The sequence below is a fragment of the Girardinichthys multiradiatus genome, chromosome Y (assembly GCF_021462225.1).
Source record: "Girardinichthys multiradiatus isolate DD_20200921_A chromosome Y, DD_fGirMul_XY1, whole genome shotgun sequence".
NCBI classification, from domain to species: Eukaryota; Metazoa; Chordata; class Actinopteri; order Cyprinodontiformes; family Goodeidae; genus Girardinichthys; species Girardinichthys multiradiatus.
The window spans coordinates 22,535,979-22,556,398 of NC_061818.1; the positions used below are offsets into that span (position 1 = coordinate 22,535,979).

The 20,420-nt window shown below is 40.0% G+C and overlaps 1 protein-coding gene across 2 annotated transcripts; it reads left to right on the top strand.

Annotated features, from left to right (window-relative positions):
- Window positions 1-660: 660 nt before the first annotated feature.
- LOC124863970 (kelch-like protein diablo) lies at window positions 661-13,039 on the top strand. 2 transcript variants are annotated; one of them, XM_047358563.1, is made up of 12 exons: window positions 661-814; window positions 5,464-5,775; window positions 5,858-5,992; window positions 6,065-6,256; window positions 7,135-7,278; window positions 7,702-7,888; window positions 10,120-10,266; window positions 10,368-10,496; window positions 11,576-11,752; window positions 11,826-11,972; window positions 12,050-12,215; window positions 12,334-13,039. In XM_047358563.1, exons 1-12 carry the CDS (start codon window positions 803-805, stop codon window positions 12,488-12,490), a joined length of 1,905 nt encoding a protein of 634 aa, XP_047214519.1. In that variant the 5' UTR covers window positions 661-802; the 3' UTR covers window positions 12,491-13,039. The 2 variants fall into 2 exon arrangements, with proteins under 2 accessions (XP_047214519.1, XP_047214520.1); XM_047358564.1 differs by lacking the exon at window positions 661-814 and adding an exon at window positions 5,080-5,165.
- The last annotated feature ends 7,381 nt before the right edge of the window (window positions 13,040-20,420 follow it).

Genomic DNA, 20,420 nt, shown 5'->3' on the forward strand with positions numbered 1-20,420 from the left:
AGGTTTAAGCAGGGCAAATCTCCTTCAGAACGCCTAGTGACAGTGTTGTAATCATGTGCATGGAAAGCATATGTGTAATTTTAGCCATTTTAGGTGGGAATAAATGTGAGGGTGTAATAATTCATTCTACCCTATAAACAGAATCGTAATGCCTTTTACAAAATGTTTAAAAAATGTTTTCTTTATTTTTCATTACTTTACATAATACTTCAATTTCTCATTATTGTTAAAATTCATATTAAACATCAAGATGCCCATATTGTATAGATTACAAATTAGTTAACTTGACAGAGATTTGGTATTAATCTTTTAAATTAAGATTTCATAAAGTTCAGTTAATTATTTAGGATTTGTTGAACAAAAATTTAATTTAGTAATGTACAGAAGGACCATAAAGGAAATGAGAATGCTCTGATATTATGTTCAAGGTCTTGAGATCTCATTGTGAGCTCTGGGTAAGACACGTTGATAAGTGGAGCAGGAAGTGATGCAGCTGTCAGCAGGGAGCTGGACTTTGCTTTTGTTTTATTGCTAAGCATCTCGCACACCCAGTGATCACTTTGTGTGCTCGGGTCCTCAGTCGCCATCACTCATTTGACACGAGTGAAGGGCAAAAACAGGAGAAATAGCAGGATTCTGAAAAGTTTTCAAAGATGTCTCGGTACCACAAGGCAGCGATTGATGGCAACGTAGACCTGTTGAAGGAGGCCACAAGGAAGCACCTGAACACTGCTGATGACGATGGCATGACTCCCACCCTGCTGGCTGCTTTTCACGGACACGTTGAGGCTCTTCAGCTCATATGCAGCAGAGAGTAAGCTTGATGAACTTCTCTATTTCACATGGCTTATATAGACAAAGTCCTTATTTTTACTTGACATGTTTAAAACCTCATATTTGAAACGTTTTAGCTTTCACTAAAGCTGTAAATTGCTCCTATAGAGCAATTAACTAGGTTAACTACTGGAAAGTAAATTGTATTGAAATGTAATCTTCCTGTTCAATCTTTTTTATAAAATTTTTTTGCTAAAACAATTATCACTCACCTCATTGCCATGAAGAGAAATCTAATTTTGCCGACTGGACTCTTCTCTGTCATGAGCTGACCTAAAAGATTAGTCATCCAAATCCATGCTTTAAAACAATAAAGCCCTTCATCTGTCCATGAACCCCTTCCACCCCCACTGCCTCCCACTGTCAGCTCAACAAAAGATGGACAAAAACTTGTGAAACTCAGAGAAGATATGTTTGAGATATTTTGCTGGACACAACCTGCATACAATAGAAAATGTGGTCAAAATCCTTTTATTTTGATCATTACAGCAAGAGCTGGAATTACTGATAAGATGATGAAGAAAGGGTTGCCTTTCCTCACGTTTTGATTAATGTGACAAAGTATTTAAGAACTCAAATTCATAATAACTTATCAACTACTTTCACAATGTTAAGTAATGTGTTACTAAATTATTTTTAGTAACACATTACTAAACATTTTTAGATTTCTCTTTGTTGCTGTTTGTGTTCCTGTGAAGAAGGGTGGAAAGCAACAGACAGCAAATAGCCTTACAGAAACTAGAAACAGAGATATGGGGAGGTTGTGTATCATTTCATGGAACCAGCAGCATACATTTATAGCTCCCCTCCAGTTCTTGTAATAAAACTTTATTGGCTGACAAGGTACACACTGGACGTTGCCATAGCTCTTCCTCACAAACAGTCAAACCTGTCACATCCAGCAATGTAAAAACGGTTGTAACTCCTAACCCCTAATATGTTCCCCAGATCTTTTGTATCTGATCAGCTCAAAAAAATAAAATTTGAACAAACATTTAGGACCATAAATCTACAGTTTTTTGTCTGGATATTTCTAAAAAATTTTAAAATAACAAAATGTTGGTGATTTCCAACCTTTTGAGTTCAATGGGTACAATTACGTTATTTTTATATTTTTATATTGATAACTGTACAGCAAAACTATATAGGTAGGAATCAAAGCTGAAAAATACCATATACAGTACCTTAAAATATTGATACTTCTTTTAAGCTTCCACTTTTGTCATGTTAGAACCACAATTTTCAATGTACTTTTAATGGCTCCTTTACCTTGACAGCTCTAAATCAAAATCCAGTGCCAATACTTTTAGGTTTAACAAAATGTCCGCATTTAAAACCCACAATTCAGATTTTTTTTTCCCCCCTTTGTGTACCACAGAGGAGATCCCAACAAGAGTGACATCTGGGGAAATACTCCGCTACACCACGCAGCTGCTAACGGCCACATGCAGATCATCAGCTTTCTGGTTAACTTTGGAGCCAGCCTTTTTGCCCTGGACAATGATTTCCACACACCTATGGATGTTGCTGCTTCTCGTGGCCACATGGAGTGTGTGCGCTTCCTAGATGATGCTGCCTCACAGAAAACCAACCTAAACCCAAAAAAGGTTGCCAACATCAAGAAGGAGGCCCAGAAAGAGGCAGAGAGACGAGTTAAACTCTGTGAGAAGGTGAAGAAGAAGCACCAAGACAAGATGGATAGAATACACCGCGAAGGAAGCTTGAATGGGTCGGTTTCAGAGGCAAGCATGGGGTCAGCGTTCTCAGATGGCGGCACTATGAGCGGTGTCAATGAACAATTCTCCAAGCTTATTGCCACAGACAAATCTGGCTCTCTTACGGCTAGGGTTAAAGGCACTATCCAGAAGATGGGGAAGAAAGAGAAAGGTACATTGCAGAGATCAGGGTCAGATGGGAATGTTATCTTCCGCAAACAGGAGAATGAATCCTCTGATAAACCAGAGTTTCTAGATGTCTTTGACGAACAAGAGGAGAATGACTTGGTCAGCGGAGAGATGGAGGGATATGAAGATGACGACATTAGAAACGAGCCAAGCCAAGTCAAACAATCCATCTTTAACCGACCTGGCTTTGGAGGCCTGATTTTCATGAAGAAGATGAACACGGAGGCGGAGGATATAGTTCCCACTGGAAATAATGAAAATCTTGGCTACCTCGTTGAAAACCAGTTGTTTGAGGCAGATGAAGATGCTGCCGGCTTTGGGGATGCAGGTGATGGTGACCTTCCTTGGGATCAAGAATATCTGGGACTGGATGATGATGAGGATGGGGAAAACTCTCCTTTGGAGGTTTTCTTGTCTGCCATCTCCTTGCCAGAATTTGCCCCCTCTTTCAAAAGAGAGCACTTGGACTTGGAAGCACTCTTGCTATGCTCTGATGATGACCTTAAAGGCATTCGCATCCAGTTGGGACCCAGGAAGAAGATCTTGGAAGCTGTAGCTCGCAGAACAAAGGCAATGAATAACCCTGGTACCATTAAGGACAGCAGCTTGTGATCTACATATCCACCCCATTCAAATCCTTTTGTTGTTGAGTAAAATTAAGTCTGCACATTTTGTTGAGTTTGATTTTGTGTACTGCACAAAGGTGATTCTGCAAACTCTTCCCATGAACACTTTTCACATTTTAAAAGCAATGAAAAGCATTGTACAGTCATTTATACACAATACCCAGTGTGTATTTTAGTTAAATTCTCTATAAATAGTAAATGGATTGGTAATCGCCCTGTACTAGTTTCGATAAGTCAGCATTAAGTTTATTAAGACTGATCTAACAGATACATAAATGATCTGTTATACGTCATAATTTTCAGGGGTTGAGTTTGAATGTTTGAGGTGCACTCAATCATACTTCCTTTAACCATTTTTGACCATTTTACCAATAAACAAGACATGTATGCAAATAATCTGTTTCTTTGTTATATTTATGAATAACATGCATTTAAACCTTGACCAAGAAAGGACTGAAGATTAAGTTTGACTGGTTTTAAAGTACCTGGACCCAAGAGCCCAAACCAAGCTATGATAAATGGAAGCGCATCATACATTTTAAAGTTTGATTGAAATGTCAAACTATAGTAACTGTAATTAAAAAGGTATGAAAATATAGCTTTTATTTAAACTCTAGATAAAAAAAAATGTCTTATCGCACATTCTATTAAAAGTTGCAAAAAATGTTTCCAGCACAATTCAACTTAAAAACAATCAAATTTGTTAGAGAGAGAAAATATAAAAAGGTTTAATAACTGTCTTTCATAAATGTTCACATACCTGACCTAATATTTATTTTAAACACTTTGGATTTAGTTTCAACTATGACATTTGCTCTGTCACTCTGTTTTGCCAAAGCTAGAATTATGAAAGATATTACAAAGGATTAAAAATTATCTCATTGTTCAAAGGTATCAGTTAGAAGAAGGGTACAGAAACTCCACAGAGTTATATTTAAACTATGATATAGTGAAAGGACTTTGTAGTAACTGAAGATAATATGGGGCAACTGGGACATTACAAAAACCATTTTTTCCTAAACTAGAGAAAATATGTTACTTAAACTGGTCAGGGATGATGCTAGAGAGGCCGACACTGAATGTGATGCAAGAATTTCAAGGAAACCACTGGTTGTGTTTTGGTGTTTTCCATATTTCTGAACTGAAGAGAATGGGTTAAGTAGGTTTTGACTTCAATCTTCAATCTGTCTTTTAGAAAACTGAAGATGAAGAGGGATTTTAATTCTCAACATAACAGTTGGTCCAAGTATAGACTCAGATTAATAAAAGAATACTTCATAAAAGGAAAATTAAAGTTTTGTTATAGCCAGAGTCCAGAATTAAATTTGACCGAAAATCTGCTGGTTCTCCTGAATGGGGCTAAGTACAAGAGTCCTTCCAGTCTTATAGATTTTAAGAGCTTTTTGTAAGACAAAGTAGCAAACATTTGCTAACATAGAAATCACTATGTATTTAAGACAAGGGTAGCAGAGATAACTGAATGACAACAATGAATTGCAATTTTGTTCAACAAATTTCGTTAAAAGGGACAACACTAAACAGGAAGTACTTAAAGGAGAATGGTCTTGCGCGTGAGAAGACCCCTCGAACTATGATTGGTGGTTAGTTTCTGTTTAACTCGGTGATTGGTTGTTATTGTCCCAAGGTAGCCGGAAATGTAACCTCAGCTGATCCAATCACCGAGCGTCTCGGAGTTCATAGTGTAGATGGGCGAGGTTAAATTTAGGGGCGTAGCTGACACTGGTTTGCCTTGTATGTGGGAGAGTAGTCCTTCTGTTTCTGTCACGACTATGTTTTTAAGGTATTTTGTATGAATATTTCAGTCCCCCAGTGTTTAATATTGTAGGTATTTTCATGACATGCGTGGTCCCGAGCTTTATGCGGGTGTTCGGTTCGGTCTAAAGTGGCTTCTTTTCGCTTGTTAAGCTGAGCTAAGCCTTATTAATGAGATTGTCTCAGGGCTTCTCTGCGTCCAACGTACACATTTCTCTTGATTTAAAACTAGTTTGTACTAACTTTAAGAATGATACTTTAATAGTTCGTTTATAAGCATGTTTTAAGTTGTAACTTAAGTCAAACATAACTGTATTTTACCTCAGGAGTGCCTAGCACAGTCACGTATGGCTGAAGTATTACCCGTCGGCGCTCCCTTGCTCTTGTCGTCCGTCATGAACGCCATCTTCCAGGCTCAGGAGGACGCAGGCACCGCAGCGGCTGCTGTTGGCTCTCCCGCGGACCCTCAGTGCGGGGAGGACTACCTGTTTGTGGAAACCACGCATCCAAACACAGTCCTGCGGGGCTTGAACAGCATGCGGCTCAACAAAGCTTTCTGTGACGTGACTCTGTGCTGTGGAGGACAGGAGTTCCCCTGTCATCGCATTGTACTTGCATCCTTTAGCTCATACTTCCAGGTAAACCTCTCAATTTCACTGATTACACGTCATGTCCTAGAAGATCTTGGGGTCTATGTTTTATTGTTCTCCCTCTCTGCAGGCAATGTTTTCAGCTGACCTGCTGGAGTCCAAGCAGGAACGTGTTGCCATTAATGGAGTTGAGCCCCAGATGATTGGCAAGCTGGTGACCTACGCCTACACATCAGAGGTCTTCATCACTAAGGCAAACGTACAAGTGAGTGATTTCCTCTCTTTTGTTGCCTTTTTTCAAAGAGAAGTGCTGCTGACGACTGCTTTGCTTCTGTAGGCACTGCTGGCAGCGGCCAATTTGTTGGATGTGATGGCTGTTCGAGAGGCTTGCTGTCGCTTCATGGAGCGTCAGATGGATGAGACAAACTGTGTGGGAATTCATTGCTTTGCCGAGGCCCACTCCTGCAAGGTGCTGGAGAAACGCAGTATGGAGTACATTTTGGAGAACTTCAGCACCGTTTCTCAACAGGTAGTGGTATTGCATTTAGTTTAATGGACTTCCAAATAAGGGATATGTAGTGGGAAAGTTTGGATTTATTTGCATCAAGTTTCAGTGATGTACAATTTGGCAAATTTCTTCCTCGAATGGGGATTTCCAATCAAATGTTTTTTTTTTTTTTTTTTTAGTTTGTAAGCATTTTAGCCTTAGAAAGAAATTTGGAATGTGGTCCAACTTCATAGAAGGCCTGAAATCTATGTCACCCGTTAAAAGCCTAATTGGTAGTTCCCAGTATTTATTTTTTGATCTTGTGCATAAAAGAACAGATTACATAAAATCCCAGCAATTTAGACACCACTGTATCCTCTGGCTCCTAAACGTTTCATGTCAATACTTCACCAAAGGCGGAATTTCCTTCGACTCATCTGCCTATCTTATAGTTTTTACAGGCGCATCTGCACAAATTGGAATGTCATCAGGAAAATGATTTGTTTCAGTAATTTAGATTAAAACCCTGAAACTCTTCAGTATACACAGAGCAATTGTGGGGCTAAATGCTTTTAGCAATATGCGCTAATAACAGAGTGTTTCCCATAGACCTCTAATTTTTCTAGGTGGAACTCCATCTTTGACGGTCGTTCTATCAGCTGTATTGACCATCATTGTACCTCCACCTGTCCTGTGACCAAAAGTGATCCTATAATAGATGTTTTTAAAGAAATGTGGCCAGTCTGCGTAGTGTCATTCAATCAGCTATGAAAACAGCGGTCAGTATTTCTTAAAGGCAACGTACAAAAAAAAGTGCACAATATTGTCATTTGACTGTTCATCTGTGAAAGGAATCCAACTATCTAAATCAGTCAACCAAAATCTGCTGATCTCCATGATCCTTGTTGTTCTCTCTCCAGGAAGAGTTCCTCACCCTCTGTGTGGACAAACTTTCGGAAATCATCTCCAGCGACCTTCTCGATGTGCCTAAAGAGGAGATGGTGTTTGAGGCCGTCATGCTGTGGTTGAATAAATGTCCCTCTCGCAAGCAGGGCTTTGAAAAGGTATTGGTGACGTTTGTGTTGTGTGTCTCAGCCATACATTGGTGAGGTCGCACGTGTTTTTCTTTTGCTTTGTCTTGGACAAAATGGAGAGTTCTTAGCAGAATATGTGTTTGTTTTTTTTTGCTAGCATTAAGCTGTATGAAAGAAAACTATTCTTTTAGTTGCAAAGATATCCATATGCAAATGATTATTTGCCATCATTGGAACATTACCCAGAGTTTCCCCTTTCACAAATGTAAAAAGATGCTAAGTGTCCAAGCTTATTTGTCATTATTATTTTTATTTTTTACTATAATAAATCCGTTTTTGAGTTCTGCCATTTTGTAGAACTGTGGTGGTAAAGGGTAAAATGAACATTTAAAGTAAAAACCCTTTATCTATTCTCTAATTAAGGATGTCCCTGCTTCCATTTGTTCCTCAAAGGTGCTCGAGCACATCCACCTGCCTCTCATCAGCCCTTACTACCTTCATGACCTAGTTGAGTCTTTAGATGTGGTGAAGGAGAACCAGGCTTGTCAGAAGCTCATCTCTGAGGCCAAGGATTACCTGCTGTTGAAGGATCGCCGTGGAGAGCTCTACAGCTCCAGAGTGAGACCTCGTAGATCCACAGGTACAGACAGTCTCATCTGTAACTAAGGCTTCTTGAGAAATTAAATCTCTGTGTAAAATCAACTTTGCCAGAAAATATTCGAAAGTATGTTGCCTGGAATTTACCTCCGTTCATCTAATCAAGTCTGACTTGCTTTACTGCTGAAGAAAAGTATCCTGAGAGTATAATGTCACCTCCATCATGTCTTACTGCAGGGGTGGTGTGGTCTGGGTGATGTCCAGTTTTAGTTTTATGTCACACAATGCATTTTGTGTTTCATGGCCAAAAAAGTAAACATTGTTCCCTTCCGATGAGAGCACCTTCTTCTACGTCTTTGCTGTGTCTCCTACATGGCTTGTGGCAATTTGCAAATGGGACTTCTTCTGGCTTTCTCTCAACAATGGCTTCCTGCCTTCAAAGTTTCCATAAAAGCCATATTTGTGGATAATATTAATATTAGTCCTGTTGACAGATTCTCCCACTCAAAGCTATGGATCTTAGCAGCTGCCACAGAGTTACCATTGGCCTACCGGCTGTTTCCATGGTTATTGCTCTCCTTCCCTTGTTGGTCATTTTAGGTTGAGAGCCATATCTTGGTAGGTTTTGTAATTACTCTTTTTCAATAATTTTAGGGTGGATGCAAAACGTTCCGATTTGGTTTAATACAGTAAAGTGGTCCCTAAAGACAGGAGTTCGGAGCAACCACCAAATGAGCTATTAAAGGAATGTTGTTTTTTTTTCAGTTTCCACTCGCAGCAGAGTTTCTTCACTTGTAGGAAGTTGATCCAATAAAGGTCAAGGCCTGGACTCTCAGAGAACTCCCAGTTTGGCCTAAAAAAAATCCTGTAAATGAGTCTCAGTTTTAGAGTGATTCAGTTTGCTGCTGAGAGTGACTCTGAGTGAGGAGACCACTGAAATTCCTATCTTAGTGAGGAGGTGTGATTGAGCCCATTACTAGGTGTGACGCTGTCTTTTAAGAGCTGTGATTGGTTGATACAAAAGACAAAAAAATATAAAAAAACAAATGCGCTCCTAGTAATGAATAGAAAGAAATGAACCATTATAGAATTTAAACTGGAGTAAGAAATTTATAACTCATGATGATGAAACTTTGCGAAATTAAATCAATTGTCACACAGCATCCAATGTGGAGAAAAAAAAAAAAAGGTGGCGAAAACCCAACTGAACAGAGTAGCAGAGCCTGCTGTTGGCACAGATGGCAGAGAATAGTGTTCAAAGATAGGTTTGGTCCCGGGATCACAAAGAGGGAAAGAGGCAGACTTGGCAGTATGTTGCTGAGCAGATCGATGTGTCGTTGCCTCTGCTTTCACGCACCAGCCAAGAATGTGTGCAACCCTGGTACCTGCTGCATTCAGTTGGAATACGTGTGTGCGTGTGATAAATTTTGGGTCTTTTTTTTGGCCTTTTTTTAAAAAACTTTTTTCATTATTTCTATTATTTAGTTATCCTTCCTTACTAGAAGTTCCTGCACCTTAACCTTGTTGTGCTGCTGAAACTATATAATTTCCCTCTTAGGCGGATGATAAGATAAACCTTATCTCTATATTAATAATTGTGTGATTGTTAGAGATGTTTAAGTGCGTATTTACTTGACTGTTTAGTGGGTGGACCCTGCATGATCGAGCTGGTAACGTCTGATTAATTCACTGTTGTTCATTGCACAGTTAATATCTCTCCATTCTCTCTGTCAGTTCGCCATTTTCTCTGCTTAAGACACTCACTAAAAGGCTCGCTAAAAGTCCTCCTCACTACTCTTCACATTTGTTTTACTTTATGAGCTCTCTTAAGACCTATGGTGCTTTGTGAAGAACTTTTATCTTACTGAGGTAAAGATAAAAATTAAAAATTTTTTTTTTTTTGGAATTACGTCACCGGTTTTAGGAATCTTTGTGAATATGTACCCTGGGAATCTGACAACTTGTTCTCTGTTTAGTTACACTGTAACTTTAGTGAATAGCATGCATAGATGGATCCGGCTTTTTTTTTTTTATTATACTCTTCAATTATACATTTTTGTTTTATTAATACCTCTGCCCAATTCCAATTTTATGTTCAACCAAGAATTAAAAACAAAACATATCCTGGAAATTAGTCTTTGAAATGAAAGCCGTTAGATCAAAGTCAGTCATTGAAGTGATAACCGCTGAATTCAAGTGTTTTAAAGATCTGAACATATCCTAAAGCCCCATGGCCCCAGCTTACTTCTCTCGTATTTGTTGCTGTGTCAACAGGAACTGTTGAAGTGATCGTGACTGTTGGCGGAGAGGACGACAAGGTGGTGCTGCGCAGCGTCGAGAGTTTTGATCCTGTAACAAACCACTGGAAGAACCTGGCGTGCCTGCCCTTCGCCGTCAGCAAACATGGTCTAGTCGTCTCAGGTGAGGTTCAAACTCCTTCATTATTTCCTAAATAAGCTGCTCCACTGAATCCTCTCCAGCATTAATGTTTGTTTTCATTTTGCTCTTCCATCCATATGTAGACTCTACTCTATATTTGGTGGGGGGAGAGTTTCCTGATGGCTCAGCAAGCAGAGAGATGTGGCGCTATGATCCTTGCTTTGACTCCTGGATGGAGATGGCTCCCATGAATGTAGCTCGCTCGGAGTTGGGTAGGAAAGCCTCGAATCATTATTTTCTGCCATGTACTTACCCCATCGGTTTAAAATTTGATGCATTTGTGTCATAGCATAATTTATTCCACCAAAGGAAATCAACAAACTGCAACTTAAAGAGCACATTTTTAATAAGTAGGTGGTGTTGGGGGCAACTTTCCTTATGACATAGGATTACCCTCGGGACTTGGAAGGAGGACTTTTCAGGCAAAACAGTCAGATTTAATAATTTACACTATATGGAAGTCATTTTGTGACCTGCAACATGTCAAAGAAATTATCCTTAAAGATGGATGTATTAAATTAACCTAACATAAACTGGGAAAATGATTAAAGGAGGGATCTGACCTTTTAAAATTCTTTATATTTGGGAAGGAAGTTTGAACAATTATGATTGAAAATCATAACTGTTGTGAAACCTGGTAAACTTTCACAACAAAACTGTTGCAGTGTTTTAGGACTATTTTTCAATTTTTAATTTTTTTGCCTGTTGTAGTAACACATGCAAGCTAATAGGATCATAGATTGCTTCAGTCAGTCAGTATTGAGTTCAGAAATATTATGAGCTATGAACATGTAGTCACCTCACTTGCCTTAATGCTAGAGTTTACTGGAATCGGTTCATTTAAGAGTGGTTCTGGGAACTTTCCGTATTTTTATTCATTTACAGAGTTGAAATCTTTAACCCTTTCATACTGGACAGTGGATGCACATCTGGACAGACGTGTGTCTGCCTGTCCTAGTGTGAATCAATTCCTGATGCAACACCAACATTGTGTGGACATTTTGCCCGGTCCACACAAGTGGAAATGGGTTATGTGGGTTACTGGTTAGATTTAGGACTAAGGTATAAATTGAGTTTAGGTTAGGGTCAGGGCTGGGCTATAGCAATGAATTGAAGTCAATGCAAGGTTCACTGTATAGATTGGGAAGACCGTGTGTGTGCATTAGACATTGTTTAAGGCTAGCTCCGTGTTGAAGTGGACACTTGTGTAGGATGAAATAATGCATTAAACCATGTTGTCTGTGTGGTGCAGCAAAAATAAAAGCCCATTAACTGAAGAAACCTGTTTCAGGTCTGGTCATGCTGGATGGCTTTGTTTACGCAGTCGGAGGGTGGGAAGGCCGAGGTCGTCTGGACTCGGTGGAGTGCTACAATCCCCACACCAACTCCTGGCAGTTCATGCCGTCTGTAAAGATGGCTGTTACAAGTCCTGCAGTGGTGGCCCTGGATGGTCTGCTCTATGTTACTGGTAAAGAACAAGCATGTGGTTCTTAACAAATATTCAACTTGTCTATTTAAAAAATTTCTATTGCTGCTGGTAGGAGGCGCAGTTCTTGAGGATGGAGATGGCACCGACCTTGCGCAGGTTTACCACCCAAAAACCGCAGTGTGGACGGAGGTCGCCCCCATGCAGATTGCACGTTCAGGTTCAGCTGCTTGCACGCTCAAAGGGAAGATCTATGTAATAGGTAACAAACTCATTCCTATTTCTTTGTGATTTTCATGCCAAGTTGGAGTCATTTCTGATGAGCTGATTGCTTTTCAGGTGGATGGCATGCTTCAATGGAGAACACGGATAAAGTTGAGTGTTTCAACCCAAAGACTAACCAGTGGACTATGTGCGCTCCCATGAAGGAGCGGCGCTACCGGCCGGGGGTTGCAGTAGTGGATGGAAAGATTTATGTCTTAGGAGGTGAAGAGGGTTGGGACAGGTGAGCCATTTTTTCTTTCTTGTGGGTCCTGTGCTTTAATCACAATTCTTGGAAACTACAGATTAAATACCTCTGAGTTAATAGATGCTTTTTTAAATGCTGATCATTCTTTGTACAGATATCATGACACTATTAAGAGGTACTGTGAAGAAACCGACACCTGGGAGATTGTGAGGGAGATGCCCACCAGCCGCAGCTGGCTCAGCTGTGCGTCTCTCCAGCTGAGGAAGAATGTCCACATAAGCAGCCGTCCTGGCACTCCGTGCGAAAACTGAAGTATGATATTGAGGGGAAACCTTTGTGTGGTTTTTAATAATTTGCATTCTTCTTGTCAGCAGTGCACCCTCATGATTAGAGGTGTTGAGGCTGCTTGACTAAGAAGGATGGAGGAGTGGACAAAAAGGAGCTTGAGTTTTCCTGTGGGTTCTAGTCAATGCCTTATGGAGTTAGTCCAGAACACTTGGGTTACTCCAAGATATTTTTTTCTTACACGATCTCAAGTTACTGTGACCTGCAGTCTAGTCAGCAGTTGGAACTCGTGTTCTGTTCAATGTTAATGTATTTAAGGTACCTTTTTAATGTTTGGGCACCTCAAACTGAAGATGTTCCCGGCTAACATACTGTATTTTTCTATTGTAATGTATTTTGGAGATGACTGGTCTGAAGTTGTTGAGGTTCAATGGAATATATTGTGAATATTTTTAAAGGTTGCCTGCGAAGGAAAAAACCTGTGAGCAGTCTTTTGTAATGGAACTTTGTACGTTCAGAATGTTTGTCTTCTCGACCTGTGATTTGTAAAAAATATTTTTGTAATGTTTTTGTAATGTGTTTCTAATGTTTTGTAATGAGTTCTTTATGATGGTGAATGTATTTAGAGTTAATTTACAGTGAATAAAAAGCTTTATTATAGATTTCTGGGGGTTCTTTTGTGGTTGCATTGGATTCTGAATACAGGTCCTTCTCAAAATATTCTCAAAATATTGTTCTTCTTCCGCAGTTTCCAAACAACATAAACTTGGTTTTATCCAAATTTAATGATAATTTGTTAATATCAAACCATATCTTAAGTTGACATAACTAAGTTGATTTCAGCCATAAGCTGATCCAAATTATCACCTGTACAAAAAATATTAGTATCATCTGCAAACAAAACAAATTTAAGTATTTTAGAAACTTTACAGATGTCATTAATGTAAATAATAAACAATTTTGGCCCCAGTACTGACCCCTGGGGAACACCACAAACAATGTCCAAGCATGGTGACCGGCAGTCACCCATTTGCACAAATTGTTGCCTGTTGCTTAGATAACTTTCCATCCAGTGCAGGACTACTCCCCGGATGCCATAGCGCTCCAATTTCTTAATTAACATTTCATGATTTATTGTGTCAAAAGCTTTTTTGAGATCAATAAATACACCAACTGCCGATTTCTTATTATCTAAGGTGCCAGTGACTTCCTCTATCAATTCCATGACTGCCATTGCTGTAGATCTTTGTGATCTGAATCCATACTGACTTTCAGAAAGCAGATTATGTTTATTAATGAATGTATCTAGTCTACTCACAAATAATTTCTCCAAAATTTTGAAAAACTGTGGAAGTAGAGAAACAGACCTATAATTTGTGAAATGGTGTCTGTCCCCATTTTTATAGAGTGGAATAACTTTGGCAATTTTCATCTTTTCTGGAAATTTACCCGATTGAAGTGACAGATTACAGATATAAGTCAGAGGGTGGATAATTTCCTCAATTACCTTCTTGATTATTGTCATATCAATACCATCACAATCAGTTGACCTTTTGCTTTTACATTTATTGACAATATCTATAATTTATTTTCCTCCCACTGCAGTGAGAAACATAGGAAAAGGATTTCTACTGATTAATGTTTCATTCAGAGCTCCAGTTGTTGTAGGATCAGGGATTTTTTTCTGCCAGTTTGGGTCCCACAGTCACAAAAAATTTGTTGAAATTATGAACAACGTCATTACTCTCCTCCAATTTGCCATCATTATCTATAAAAAACTGCGGAAAATTAATTTTTCCCGAGTTTTTCTTGATAATATTATTTAATACATTCCAAATCCCTTTGATGTTTATCTTATTGGGGCCTGCCATAGCATTGCATAGGAGAGCAGTGCATTGCATTGCGAAGCAATGCAATGCACTGCCTCCCATGCAATGCATGGCAGGCACCTATTACTATTCACCTCTAAACTGGTCTCTTTATTGGGGCCTGCCATAGCATTGCATAGGAGAGCAGTGCATTGCGAAGCAATGCACTGCCTCCATGCAATGCATGGCAGGCACCTATTACTATGCACCTCTAAACTGGTCTCTTTATTTATATCTTTATTTTTCTTCCGTCAAAATTAATGCGGCCCGAACCGCTGCGTGCACCCCCACAATATATACATCAAAACGACCGGCTCGGTCCCGTGAGGTGTGCTATTACTTTTATTGGCGTTTCGAGTTACTATGGCGACGTAATTAACGAAAAACCGAGCCCCAAAATCCCATAGGAATGAATGGAGTCAGGGGCGCAAGAAATCCTCAAAATTCACTGTTTTTGAGGCTCTGCTGTATCGCCATACTTTCACCTAGAAACACAGTTTGACTTTCAGTTTGTAGGAAAATCCGCCGGCTCTTCAGAAGTGAAAACGGTTTGTTGATAACTGCTACGGTTTCTCTAAAATTAGACTCCAAGCGACACAAAGTTTGAGAGAAAATCACACTCTTTACAGTGGAGATGGCAGTTACTAGAGTGTAAAAAGAGGGGATTTTTTTCAGGAAAAATGAGTTTCAACTGGCCCTCACGGCCACAAATTTCGCTCTACAGCCACAATTTTCGGTCAGATTGTAGGGCCGGGCCTCTGCTTTCACACAATAATTTCAAAATTGTTCTAAGTCTCATAGATTTCTGTCAAAACACCCTCGATCGCCAAGAGTCAGTAGATTTCTGTAGGCCTTCTCCCATGTATTTTCAATGAGAGCTTGACCTGTAATCCATGAGTGACACCATTTCTTTCAAAAATCATATTTTATACTGTGAATGACATAGAGCTATGAAAATATCCATGATTGGGGACGAGGGACAGCTGTCGCCCACAGTTTAAAAAATTTTCAAATACCATGTACGGATTCCGAGATATTAGACTTTGTTCGGGAGCATGTTCAGGCATTTTTGCCTTTTTCTCCATTTTCCCTTACTTTTCACCCAGTGTTGTGCCTTTATTATTATATTTTCACTAATAAAGGATGAATATTAATGTTCCCCTGTCCGTTCTGATAAAAACGGTCCAAGAATGACATCGATCGCCCCTACGGTTTCAGAGTTATAGCCAGTTGTTCGGGAGCATGCGCCTCCATGTTATAAAGCCTAGACCAGGGGAGACAGAGAGAGAGGTGCTGCGTGAGTGAGAAACAGCAGGTGTCAAGTTACACTGACGCTCTTTGCTGATTGGCTGATTCATTCCTCACTGTTCTATTTATAGCTCTGTGTATCTCCTACTGTATATGTCTGGATGGGATTCTGTCTTTCTTTCTGCCTCTCTGTGTCTCACACTGGGACACACACCCACACACACACCCACACCCACACACTCACACACACCCACACACACTCACACACAGACACACACCCACACACAGACACACACCCACACACACTCACACACACCCACACACACACAGACACACACACACACAGACACACACCCACCCACACACAGACACACACCCACACACACTCACACACCCACACACACACACACACAGACACACACCCACACACACACACACAGACACACACACACACAGACACACACCCACACACACATGCATGGATTACTATCTTTCTGAGGACTTTGCATTGACTTTCATTCATTTTCATTCATTTCTATGGCTTAAACCTGACCTGACACCTAACCCTTTGACCAGCTTCATAGGGTGCAAGTACATGGCGGCCATGTTGTGTGGGGAACTTAAACAGCATGTACTGCTGTTCCAACATCCACACAACAGTGATTGACCCTAAAGGTCAATTTCTTTCATCAACCCTCCATGCTTATTAATGATCATTTAAAGCTTATAATAACATACAGAATGGTTTTACCATAGCAAGCATGTTCTATATAACTAATAGAAATAACCCAGACCTGAAAGGACAACCATGCTTGATTTTCAAAATAAGACAAAACCTGCTCTACAAAATAAAAGCCTTTAAACAATAGATGATTGCAGGAGTGGGCTTCACACTACTGTTGGAGCTCCCCCAGTATTGGAAATAGGACCATGTTGGCCTTTTAAAATAAAGCCTACTGAAACTTTCAAAATAAAAGCCTCAGTCTTCCAGAGATACTATGGATTTTGTGAGCTGACAAGAGCATAGAAAAAGATTTTTCAATAGCAAGCGGGTTCTATTTGACCAATGCAACTAACCCATACCTGACAGTACAACCATGCTGGACTTTCAAAATAAGACAAAACATGTTCTACAAAATAAAAGCCTTTACATTTTAAACAATAGATCATTTCAGGAATGGGCTTCACACTAATGATGGAGCCCATTTAAAATAAGGCTTACTGAAAATTTCAAAATAAAAGCCTCAGTCTTTCATAATTATTAGTGATTTTTTTCAGCTGATTACGGCATACATAATGATTTTAAAATTGCAAGCAGGATCTATATAACCAATGCAACTAACCCAGACCTGAAAGTATAACCATGCTGGACTTTCAAAATAAGACAAAACATGCTCTACAAAATAAAAGCCTTAGCATTTTGAACAATAGATCATTTCAGGACTGGCCTTCACACTAATGTTGGAGCCCATTTAAAATAAGGCTTACTGAAAATTTCAAAATAAAAGCCTCAGTCTTCCAGAGTTACTAGTAATTTTTGAAGGTGATTATTGCATACATAATGATTTTTTAATAACGGCCAGAGAAACTTTGTGGTCCCAGAAGCACGCACCAAGAGGCAGGCCCCGTCTAAATTTCTTCCGAAATTTTCTAGTTGGGGCCTGCCATAGCATTGCATAGGAGAGCAGTGCATTGCGAAGCAATGCACTGCCTCCCATGCAATGCATGGCAGGCACCTATTACTATTCACCTCTAAACTGGTCTCTTTATTGGGGCCTGCCATAGCATTGCATAGGAGAGCAGTGCATTGCATTGCGAAGCAATGCAATGCACTGCCTCCATGCAATGCATGGCAGGCACCTATTACTATTCACCTCTAAACTGGACTCTTTATTGGGGCCTGCCATAGCATTGCATAGGAGAGCAGTGCATTGCGAAGCAATGCACTGCCTCCCATGCAATGCATGGCAGGCACCTATTACTATTCACCTCTAAACTGGACTCTTTATTCTTTATTTTTCTTCCGTCAAAATTAATGCGGCCCGAACCGCTGCGTGCACCCCCACAATATATACATCAAAACGACCGGCTCGGTCCCGTGAGGTGTGCTATTACTTTTATTGGCGTTTCGAGTTACTATGGCGACGTAATTAACGAAAAACCGGGCCCAAAAATCCCATAGGAATGAATGGAGTCAGGAGCGGAAGGAATCCTCAAAATTCACTGTTTTTGAGGCTCTACTGTATCGCCATACTTTCACCTAGAAAAACAGTTTGACTTTCAGTTTGTAGGAAAATCCGCCGGCTCTTCAGAAGTGAAAACGGTTTGTTGATAACTGCTACGGTTTCTCTAAAATTAGACTCCAAGCGACACAAAGTTTGCCAGAAAATCACACTCTTAACAGTGGAGATGGCAGTTACTAGAGTGTAAAAAGAGGGGATTTTTTTCAGGAAAAATGAGTTTCAACTGGCACTCACGGCCACAAATTTCGCTCTACAGCCACAATTTTCGGTCAGATTGTAGGGCCGGGCCTCTGCTTTCACACAATAATTTCAAAATTGTTCTAAGTCTCATAGATTTCTGTCAAACACCCCTCGATCGCCAAGAGTCAGTAGATTTCTGTAGGCCTTCTCCCATGTATTTTCAATGAGAGCTTGACCTGTAATCCATGAGTGACACCATTTCTTTCCATAATCATATTTTATACTGTGAATGACATAGAGCTATGAAAATATCCATGATTGGGGACGAGGGATAGCTGTCGCCCACAGTTTAAAAAATTTCAAATACCATGTACGGATTCCCAGATATTAGACTTTGTTCGGGAGCATGTTCAGGCATTTTTGCCTTTTTCGCCATTTTCCCTTACTTTTCACCCAGTGTTGTGTCTTTATTATTATATTTTCACTAATAAAGGATGAATATTAATATTCCCCTGTCCGTTCTGATAAAAACGGTCCAAGAATGACATCGATCGCCCCTACGGTTTCAGAGTTATGGCCAGTTGTTCGGGAGCATGCGCCTCCATGTTATAAAGCCTAGACCAGGGGAGACAGAGAGAGAGGTGCTGCGTGAGTGAGAAACAGCAGGTGTCAAGTTACACTGACGCTCTTTGCTGATTGGCTGATTCATTCCTCACTGTTCTATTTATAGCTCTGTGTATCTCCTACTGTATATGTCTGGATGGGATTCTGTCTTTCTTTCTGCCTCTCTGTGTCTCACACTGAGACACACACCCACACACACTCACACACACACCCACACACAGACCCACACACACACCCACACACAGACACACTCCCACACACATGCATGGATTACTATCTTTCTGAGGACTTTGCATTGACTTTCATTGATATTCATTCATTTCTATGGCTTAAACCTGACCTGACACCTAACCCTTTGACCAGCTTCATAGGGGGCAAGTACATGGCGGCCATGTTGTGTGGGGAACTTAAACAGCATGTACTGCTGTTCCAACACCCAGACAACAGTGATTGACCCTAAAGGTCAATTTCTTTCATCAGCCCTCCATGCTTATTAATGATTATTTAAAGCTTATAATAACATACACAATGGTTTTACAATAGCAAGCATGTTCTATATAACTAATAGAAATAACCCAGACCTGAAAGGACAACCATGCTTGATTTTCAAAATAAGACAAAACCTGCTCTACAAAATAAAAGCCTTTAAACAATAGATGATTGCAGGAGTGGGCTTCACACTACTGTTGGAGCTCCCCCAGTATTGGAAATAGGACCATGTTGGCCTTTTAAAATAAAGCCTACTGAAACTTTCAAAATAAAAGCCTCAACCCCCCATAGTTACTATGGATTTTGTGAGCTCACAAGAGCATAGAAAAGGATTTTTAAATAGCAAGCGGGTTCTATTTAACCAATGCAACTAACCCAGACCTGAAAGGACACCCATACTAGGTTTTCAGAATAAGACAAAACATGCTCTACAAAATAAAAGCCTTTACACTTTAAACAATAGATCATTGCAGAACTGGCATTACACTACTGTTGGAGTTCACCCAGTGTTGGAAATGGGACTATGCTGCTCCTTTGAAATATGGGTTACTGAAACTTTCAAAATAAAAGCCTCAACCCCCCATAGTTACTATGGATTTTGAGAGCTGACAAGTGCATAGAAAATGATTTTTAAATAGCAACAGGTTCTGTATTAACTAATGAACTAACCCAGACCTGAAGGGACAACCATGCTGGACTTTCAAAATAAGACAAAACATGCTCTACAAAATAAAAGCCTTTGCATTTTAAACAATAGATCTTTTCAGGACTGGGCTTCACACTATGTTGGAGCTCACCCAGTGTTGGCCTCTTTAAAATAAGGCTTACTGAAAATTTCAAAATAAAAGCCTCAGTCTTCCAGAGTTACTAGTAATATTCTAAGCTGATAATAGCATAGACAATGAATTAAATAAAAATAGCAAGCTCTGGTCGGAGCAAAACGCACCAAGAGGCAGGCCCCGTCTAAATTTCTTCCGAAATTTTCTAGTTGGGGCCTGCCCAAGCATTGCATAGGAGAGCAGTGCATTGCGAAGCAATGCACTGCCTCCCATGCAATGCATGGCAGGCACCTATTACTATGCACCTCTAAACTGGTCTCTTATTATTTATTCTTTATTTTTCTTCCGTCAAAATTAATGCGGCCCGAACCGCTGCGTGCACCCCCACAATATATACATCAAAACGACCGGCTCGGTCCCGTGAGGTGTGCTATTACTTTTATTGGCGTTTCGAGTTACTATGGCGACGTAATTAACGAAAAACCGAGCCCAAAAATCCCATAGGAATGAATGGAGTCAGGGGCG

Coding starts and splice junctions, on each gene's coding strand:
- LOC124863970 (XM_047358563.1), top strand. Junction 7,889..10,119: donor GAGACCTCGTAGATCCACAG/GTACAGACAGTC, acceptor CTGTGTCAACAG/GAACTGTTGAAGTGATCGTG. Junction 10,267..10,367: donor ACATGGTCTAGTCGTCTCAG/GTGAGGTTCAAA, acceptor ATCCATATGTAG/ACTCTACTCTATATTTGGTG.